The sequence below is a fragment of the Drosophila pseudoobscura genome, chromosome X (assembly GCF_009870125.1).
Source record: "Drosophila pseudoobscura strain MV-25-SWS-2005 chromosome X, UCI_Dpse_MV25, whole genome shotgun sequence".
Classification (NCBI taxonomy): Eukaryota; Metazoa; Arthropoda; class Insecta; order Diptera; family Drosophilidae; genus Drosophila; species Drosophila pseudoobscura.
This window is the reverse complement of record NC_046683.1, coordinates 56,248,970-56,257,729: the sequence shown is the minus strand read 5'-3', so window position 1 is coordinate 56,257,729 and position 8,760 is coordinate 56,248,970. Positions and strand designations below refer to the sequence as shown.

General features: G+C 50.9%; 3 protein-coding genes across 7 annotated transcripts; 2 read left to right on the top strand and 1 right to left on the bottom strand.

The window, feature by feature from the left end:
- Positions 1-228: 228 nt before the first annotated feature.
- LOC4812587 (translation initiation factor IF-2) lies at positions 229-1,805 on the top strand. 4 transcript variants are annotated; one of them, XM_033381685.1, is made up of 3 exons: positions 229-467; positions 621-812; positions 898-1,805. In XM_033381685.1, the coding sequence occupies exons 1-3, from the start codon at positions 389-391 to the stop codon at positions 1,668-1,670; spliced, it is 1,044 nt and encodes a 347-aa protein (XP_033237576.1). In that variant the 5' UTR covers positions 229-388; the 3' UTR covers positions 1,671-1,805. The 4 variants fall into 4 exon arrangements, with proteins under 4 accessions (XP_033237576.1, XP_033237575.1, XP_015043533.2 ...); XM_033381684.1 differs by having other exon boundaries at positions 883-1,805; XM_015188047.2 differs by having other exon boundaries at positions 230-467; positions 642-812.
- A 16-nt stretch (positions 1,806-1,821) lies between these two features.
- ArfGAP3 (ADP-ribosylation factor GTPase activating protein 3) lies at positions 1,822-5,063 on the bottom strand. Of its 2 annotated transcripts, XM_001352360.4 has the most exons (6): positions 4,572-5,058; positions 4,171-4,494; positions 3,848-3,982; positions 3,576-3,719; positions 2,630-3,506; positions 1,822-2,558 (listed from the first exon to the last, which is right to left on the bottom strand). In XM_001352360.4, exons 1-6 carry the CDS (start codon positions 4,650-4,652, stop codon positions 2,398-2,400), a joined length of 1,722 nt encoding a protein of 573 aa, XP_001352396.3. In that variant the 5' UTR covers positions 4,653-5,058; the 3' UTR covers positions 1,822-2,397. The 2 variants fall into 2 exon arrangements, with proteins under 2 accessions (XP_001352396.3, XP_015043534.2); XM_015188048.2 differs by lacking the exon at positions 3,848-3,982 and having other exon boundaries at positions 4,572-5,063.
- Positions 5,064-5,202: 139 nt separating this feature from the next.
- On the top strand, positions 5,203-7,371 carry LOC4812547 (uncharacterized). Its single transcript, XM_015188049.2, has 2 exons — positions 5,203-5,388; positions 5,501-7,371. Exons 1-2 carry the CDS (start codon positions 5,368-5,370, stop codon positions 7,208-7,210), a joined length of 1,731 nt encoding a protein of 576 aa, XP_015043535.2. The 5' UTR covers positions 5,203-5,367; the 3' UTR covers positions 7,211-7,371.
- Positions 7,372-8,760: the final 1,389 nt, after the last annotated feature.

Sequence of the window (8,760 nt, the reverse complement as noted above, 5' to 3'; positions counted from 1 at the left end):
AGGCGGATGGTTCGCACGTTCCGCTGGGGCTACGACAGACCCGCGACGATCCCCTGCTGCATACAAAGCAGGGCTCTGGCTCTGGCTATGACTGTGGCTGGGGCTGTGGCACTGCTTCTGCCTCGGTATATGTCTGCCTATGGGTATATCCGATTTTTTTGTCGCTGCCTCTCATTATGCTCGTCTTGTTGGCCTTTTTTGCCAGTTTGGTTTCGTATATAAATCTAACGCGCTGCGTTGCCCAGACATCACTTCTTTGGTGGAAACTTCAGTGACAAGTTTAGCTCCTGCTGTGATCCCTTAAGTAACCTCTCCAGTCTGCCCAAGGAACTATATAGGAATTCTTCCTCCTCCCCAACCGTAAATCGCATATCGAATTAAATCCAACATGAAGTTCAGTGCTGCCTTGGCTCTGCTGGTGATCGTCGGGTTCGTGGCCAGCGGCGATGCCCTGCCTGCCAGGAAAAGTGAGTTGAGCGAGTGAATAAGGAGCCGAAAGTCCAGCCTGCTCACAAAGGATTAAATGAGCTGGAGATCACCACTATTCACCATTTATTCGATCATCAATCATCTCTCATTCCATTCCATACGTCATGCCACGTCACCAACATCTACTGAAGATCGGCAATACCTCGTTCCAGGAATGGTCTACTACCAGCAGCCCGCCGCCGCCGAGTGGTACGGAGCCGCGCCCCAGCAGCGCATCATGTACATGCAGTACGTGCAGCCAGGACGCACCCACGCCCGCTCCACCCAGGCCGCCAGCGCCCTTGTGGCCGGCGAGACCGTTGCCACCGGCACCTACCTGAAGGGTAAGCACTCGCCCACTTAACTCCACTCACTAATCCCAGCCAGAACTAACCGTGCGGTTCCTAACCAAAGATTGCAATCATGCAGAGTCTGTGGATGAGCTCAGCGCCGAGGGAGTCCAGGCCGAGGATGTCCTGGCCGCTGCCGGAGCCCATGGAGCCACTTCCGTGGCCGAGGCCTATCCCGACGAGGCTCCTGTTGTCCAGGTGGCCATCGATGCTGATGTCGTGCCCGAGGCTGAGCCCGAGGTGGCCGCCGTGGAGAACGATGACGCCGCCAAGGTGCCACGCGAATACAACTTTGTGTCCGAGGAAGCCGCCGCCGCCGCAGTTGCCGCTGAGGAGGAGGCCATCGCCGAGCCCGTCGCCGTTGCCGTCGAGGCCGAGCTGCCCGCTCCCGCACCCATTGCCCCCGTGGCTGCCGTTGTGCCCGCCAACCGTTACCTGCCCGCCAAGAAGAAGGTCATTGTCGAGCTCGATCAGTCCCCCGAGGAGGATGAGCCCGAGGTCGCTGCCATCGAGGATGAGGAAGCCGTGTCCGACGACGTTGATGAGGATGAGGAGGAGCTGGTCGTGCCCGTCAAGCCAGTGGTCAAGAACCCAGCCCGTCGTCCAGCTGCCAAGAAGCCCGTCAAGGCTGCCGGTCCGGCTGCCAAGCCCTCGAAGAAGCCTGCCGCCCCTCTGCCCGCCGGCACCTTCTTCCCCGTCAACTTCGGAGGCACCAGCGGCGGTGCCATCGCCATTGCCAACTCGTTCAGCACCGGCGAGGGCGGAGCCGCCACCAGCCACGCCATCGCCTATGGCTCCCCCGACTCTGTGCGTGCTCGCGTCCGCCCCAATCCCAGCAAGTTCCGTCACTAAGTCACCGACTGACGACTATCCTCCGCGTCTTGCTAGATCCAGTCTGTAAATGAAAGATTCTCCTGTAATTATTAGCGAAATTGTCAACTTTTGACCGCAGTTAAATAAACTTTTTTTTTCTCTTTTTAAACGCCATTGAAGGAAGTGATTATTCGGTTGGGGAAACGATCCGCTATGCATTTCTAATATATTTATGTTTTCTGTTTCATTTGACGATGATCTCGAGCCAAGATCTAAGCCTATCGAGATACAATCAAACTGGAAATGGACAAAGTAAATGCTCTTAAATGAAGAAAAAAAATCAACTAACATTCGGCTATAGGCTCGACTTATAGCTAAGGGGCGTATGCATTGATCCTTCGCAAATGTTACATCTTCTCGGTCGAATAGCATCCATCGTACGTGTATGTTTGCATGCATGTATATATATATATAGGTATTTTAAAAGACACTACGCGTATTGTACAGCTTTCTAGACTGCTGGATTTCGTTATTCATTTTTCTTTATACAAGAACTATAGAGGTATCCGGGGATTAATCCTCTGATGCTAGACTACATGGTTAACTGCTCGGAATTGTTTATAACTTTCTGCATAATCGCTCAACTTTTGTGTGACTAATATATAAAAACATTAATTTTAGTGTCTCCTCCACCTCCACCTCCGCCACTGGTGCTGCTCCTGCGACTCCTTTGGCTGTGGCTGTGGCTGTGGCCGTCCTTCTGATATCAGTAGCCGTACTTGTCCTGCAGCGAGGACATCACATCGTTGGCCAGATTGCTGAGGCGCCCGGCCACCTTGTGGACGCCTTGGCGCACACTCTCCTTCACGCTCTCCACGTCTAGGTCGGGGGCATTAAAGTTCGAAGATGAATACCCACCGCTTCCTCCTACAGGAAAGACATTTCAGAAGTCACAATCTGTATATGCATCTGCATGAAGCCATCGAATGTGCACTCACCCCTGCCAACAGGAGATCCGTCGCCGAAGTAGTCCGACGAGGATATGGCACGTGATCCCTGGAATCGATTCAGACTCGCGCCAGCGTCAGAAGACGACTGTTCGCTGGCGAAGTATTGGTCGGAGCCAAAGCCCTTCGAGTTGCCAAACTTCTGTTGGGCTATCACGGGATCGTTGCTGGCGGTGCTTTTGCTCTTGCTGGTTGCATAGGAGGAGGAGGAGGATGTGGCACCCGAGCCGCTGGCCGTCTTCCCCGACGCCTTGGGCTTGTCGTAGTCGTAGCTGTTGGCAAACATGGACGTGATGTTGCTATGCGTGCCGCCTATGGGCTCGATAGTCTCGTAGCCCAACGCGTCTAGTTCGAATTTATCCAGTTTGCTGGACCCGCCAGTCGAACTCTCCCGCTTCTCGCTAGAGTATCCTCCTCCGCCGCCGCCGCCGCCAGTGCCGCTACCGCCACCGCCACCGCTGTACAGCGAGTAGTCGGTGAAGAAGTTGTCATTCTCCAGCGAAGACAGTTTATTCTTGGGAGCCGCCGTCTGCTGGATGGTCGCCATGTCCCCGATGGCGGAGTGGGCCATATCGGAGCCCCGCAAGCTGAAGCCCATGCCCAGACGCTCCATTTGCTTGGCCTTGGCCGGATCCATGGTCTTCAGCTTTGCCTCTTCGCGTGTCTTCTGTACCGATAGTTCCTGGTAGGCCAGACGCATGCTGGCTACCGTCTCCAGCTCCTCTTCGGCGGTTTGGGGCTTGTCAGCGGGTGCTGCCTGGACGCTGGACGTCTTCATCTCGTTGGCCGCATTGGCACGAGCCTCAATGTCGGCAAAGTTTGTCTTTACTTTGGTGGCTCCCAGGCCGCCCACCTTACGAGCGCCCAGCTGGAAAGGATCCGAAAAGAACAGTTAATCGGACGCACCTCTGTGTATATGTCTCGTGCGAAAACTTACCCCTCCCTTCTTGGGCTGTATCTTGCGCACTCCTATGGAAGAGGGCACGGACGATGCCACCACCGAGTTGAGCAAATCCACGCTGGGGGCGCCGCTTAGCTGGGTCTCCAGATTAGTAAGCGATGGAGTCGGTTTCGTCTCCACCTGGAAGGCAGACAGTGATGAGCGGGGTGGGGTAGTGGTAAGATTGGGGGTGGGGCGAGAACAAAATAACTCTAAAAGCGCGGGCGTGTCTCTTCTGTTTGTGTCTCTGGGGGGGGGAGGTCTCCTACCTTGCTGATGTTGTTGTTTTCCGCGTTAAAGTCCGCTGGGGGGACATTGTCGTTGTCGCACTGAGCGAAGAAGTCCTCCTCCTTGGCAGCCTCGTTGCCCTCGCTCTTGTCGACCGCCGGCTCCAGAAGATGCAGCTGTGTTGGTGTCGGTTTTGGGTGTGTGGCGGTATGTCGATTGGGATTGGGATCGGAATCGGAATCGTAGTTCGGAAAAGCGCACGGCATGTTAGCAAAAGCAAATGTTAATCAGGTGTGACAGTGTCAAGAAACTCCAGGCAACAAATAACAAATTGTCAGAGCCAGACGTGGAAGTGGGAACTCACCTTGGTTCCGTGCACCTTCATGGCCTGCTGGGCCTGGGCACTAAGCTTGTCCCGATAGAGCTGGGCCGCCCTCGAGTTATACTTGACCTGGGCATCGGAGCTGGTGCAGTTGTGGGAGCGGAAGAACTGCGAAGCGTTGGCATTGCCGCCGAGCTGCATCTGGCGCAGCTGCTGCCACGTCCAGTTCGTGTCCAGATTGGTGCTCCGCACGAAGGTCAGGTGAACGCCCAGGTTCCGGTGGACGGCCGAGCAGTCGATGCAAATGAAGATGCCATACGTGACGGATGACCAGGTAGGTGCCTTGGCCGCGCAATCGAAGCAGGACTGAAAGCGGGGTCAAAGCGGGTCAGAGGGTGAGTGTAGGGGGCCGAAGGGCAAGCTGCAGAAGTAGGGCAACTCACTTTATTGGCTGGCTGAGCACGCAGGCGACTGAACACGGACTCGAGGTCCTGCTTGGTGGGTCCGGCAGCGGAGTTGGACATGACGAATTGCACAAAACTGAATTGTTTGCTCACAGCTATGAAAATTGTTGACGTTGCCTTGGAGTTGCTCTTTCACCTTTGAAGATGTTGTAAGCCCTGCAGCTGTATCGAATGGCGCCCGTAGTTACGTGTTAATGGGCATACACCCTTGGATATTATCCTACCGAAGCGTTTTTAACTAATTCTTTAACGTTTTCAGAACAGAAAGTACGTGGACGTGTGTTTTCCTCAAATGCAGTGGATTTATCGATAAAATATACCGTCAGACCCTCAGAAATATACCGATATACCGTGTGTTTTCCTCAAATGCTTCAGATGTTAGTACTGTAAAGTCCGCCAAAAGCATACATCTATTCGTGCGGCTGCCACGTTATTCCCGCTCCGAATTCTTGTAAAGTGGAATGTTGTTTTACAAAAATATATGTATTTTTGAACATATTTTAAATTTCGAAATTGATTGTCTACTACAGTTTTTGAAAGAATGCTCAATACGCTCACTTTGTGCACTCTTTCCAAAAACATCGATAGAAGTTCGTGAGTCGACCATAGACCAACTACAATATATTTCATTGCAAGGTGTGTGAGCTAGAGATGGAAGTGGTGTTTCGGTGCTTAGCACAATTGCTTAATTCAAATTGAAATCAAAGCGAAAATCAACAAAACACCCACCAACTGCATAGAAGACTTCTCTGCGGAGGACCAGAAGGTGTCGGATATGGTGAAATCGCCGTGGAAGGTATGTGAACATGAAAGACGAATATCTACTTGGGAAACGCGCTTGGCGCTACGAAAGTCGCAATTTACGAATGAAGTAACATTTGACTCCATCTATTTATGTATTTATTTAGCGAGAGGAGAATGGGTCTCAGTCGCCGTGCCGCATTAAAAGCTCAATGAGCATGGAGGAAAGCAAGCCGCAAATCAAGACTGAGCCAGATGACGATCAATCCGTGGAGTCCGAGAGGGATCCTTTCGACGAGCTGGCCGAGCTCCTCGAGGAAGAAAACGTCCCAGTGTACCTTGTTGAAATGCCATTAGTGGCGCCGCCACCGCCATCTATCACCCTACCCGATGACTGCTTTTTGTTTACTAGACGCACCAAAGTGGAAATTGCCTCTGCCGTGCCCAGTTCTTCGTCCAGCGTCAACGAGTGCTTGGACTCACCACATCAGCGCGCAGCTGGCTTGGCGCCCATTGAAGTGCACTCTCAAAAGAAAAGTCGTTCACATTCCAGGCGATCCAGTGTTTCGGCGCAACGGAATCAATCTAGGCGTGGGCGTTCTCGGAGTGGTGGATCTTCAAACAGACAAGAAAGCAATCAAGGAAGAAGTCTGATTAGATCATTATCATCAGTAGGGCACAAAAACAGGCAAAAACCTCCAGAGATAGATAGAAGAGAGGATAGAATCACTTCCAGTCGTAAAGGGGCTCGCAGCAACAGTTCCTCGATGGAAACTAAACAATGCAAAATGTCAAGGGGTAGGAGCCCAGGCAAGATCAAAAAAGGGAATAGCACCTCGAGAATATCAACCGAAACCGATAGATGTAGAGCACGCAGCCCGAATGGGACGAGTTCCAGCGATCGTGAACATTTTCGCAAGAAGATGTCCTACAAACGGTTATCGAGACGTCAATTCGCCGAGAATGGGCATGTGTTTGGCCGTAGACGTTCTAGAAGTGGTTCACCGAACAGATGGCACTGGCGCCGAGACAGTTTTAGTCCGATAATATCACCGCAAAGAATGCGACGAGAGTTCCGACCCAGACAGATTCGTCTCTATTCCCCAAAACGCCTGTCCGGACAGCGATGTCTTTCTCGTGAGCCAACCAGAAGCCCCTCAAGATGTAGATCCCGTCAGAGCGGCCGTTCTCATCAGCATCCTCAAAGACGCTCGCGAAGTGGAACCCGACAGCACCGTCTTTCCCGTGAGCCACCTATACGCCACTCGAGAAGTATATCCCGACAGCACCGTCTTTCTCGTGAGCCCCCAATACGCCACCCGAGAAGTAGATCTCATTCTGCTGTGAACAAAACAAGGATGAACGACAACGTTTCTCCTGTCTGCTCGGCCGGGTCAATTGAGATCTTTCGACCGAGTGATTGTACACTTCCACCGCTGGGACCTGTTGAGGCAATGGCTCACAACTCACCAAGACCGATACTACCAATAGTAACTAGTCGATTCGAAAATCCAGTAACACCATCTCCAGTAACACCGTACAGACATTTGCCTCAGATGCCAGCAGCCAGCAACCATATGTGGTATACGCAAACGCACTACACTCACTTTCAGTATAGCACCACGACTATGCAGGACGGTCCGAACTGGCAAGCGCCTGTCTATGGCTATGGAGATGCACCGCCTCCTGCGTTGGGTCCTTACGATCTGCGCCATCGCCTGGGCTCGACTCGCTCGTTGCCATTGGGCCCATGCGATCTGCGCCACCGGATCCAAGGCCGACCAGAGTGTTTTTTTCCCACGGAAAACACAGCATCTCCATACAATGTTGCCCCAGGCCAGACGGTCTATCAATACTATCCAAATGGATACTATTAGCTATCGTGGGGCGCGAAAATCAAAGAATTCTCTGCATAATGCGTATTTTTATTTTTATTTTTATTTTTTGCATGGTCAAGCATCATGGAAAGGCTTTATTTGTACTTTGATTCTGCATCAATGTCAATAAAAAACATTCGAAGGCTTCCACTTATTATTAATTTAATGCATTTTATTCGAGTGCCAATATGATTCAATGAATAAAGAATAAAGAATAGTCTTAAGGTTGCGAACTCCAGGGATAGGGATCTCTTGGTGTCGGCGAGTTCTCCGCAGGCGATGTCAAAGGGTCGCCTTGCTCTGGCTTGCCCTCTTCCGATTCAGACCAAAGCAATTTCAGACGTCTTCCATTCATGCTGAAATCGATGTCCGATGGCGGCGTCTTGTCCATAGACCAGTTACGGTTTATGTAGTGGCGATCAATATGGATTTGAGAGGATCTGGGCTGCCCTACCTCTGGCCTAGTGCTTCCCGACATTCTGGATATCTTGGGATATGGGCTGTTGGCAATTTCGCTGTTAAGTTTGTTAAGTCAGGCCACTAACCATACAGTATATATATATATATATATAGTGGTCAGGCCCAGGCTCAACCCCAAAGCAACCCTGAGGCCAGTACTGGAAAGTAATAATAAAAACATACATATTTAAAGCCAACTGGTCAAAACGTAAAAGTAAGGTTAAACTCGGCCCATTTTGTAGGCGGTGATGCCATCCAAACGCATTGAATAATGGAATGGATCAATCTTTCCGCACTCCCGTTCCAGAACAAAGCCTGCCACGAGTTTGTGATTCAGTGGCATCCGTTTGTGCAGAAACCAGTCGTGCCATGGGCGATCCTAGATTTGCTTTACAATGAAGAACACTGCATATAACAGTGGTTTCGTAAATGATGTAGAAACAAAATGGAATAAAATCATGCATTTTCTGGCACGTTGGGACTAGGGCGGCTAGCGTTTTAATCAGTGCTTCGACCTGGGCCCCTTCGGACTCTATTCTGCGAAACAAACTCTCCATAGAAGAAACAATATAAGGCTGAACAAATTACAGACACGCCCATGGCAGATATGGTGGCGCTGGTAGTGCCTTCTGCATTTTGTACATTGTTTCTCGTCAGAGCTCCTCAGCAAATTACTTCCCATGCAGTTCTTATAGATTTGCTTATAGAGCAGAAGGCCATTATTCTCCACACCATCCTTTTCGTTATCCATTGCTTCCTTCACAGGTGTTTCCAAGGCACTACTCGCAATTTTTTTCGTATCATCTATATTCTCCACACCCACACTTTGGCTCTCATCGTTTCCGTTCCCAACGAACGTTCGACCATTTTCGCAGCACGCAGGCATTTGTAATTCTTTACCGCGTGACGATCCAAGTAGAGGCGACGCATTATGTGCATTATGTTCATGGTGCTGACCTGCTTTACGGGACAATAAAAACAATCCTTTTACTCAAATTCAATTTTTATAGTATTCTTCATATGGCGATTATACAAGTCCAGCCCCTAAACACAAGGTCAAGGCACATATTGCAGTGGTACTTGCGATTGGG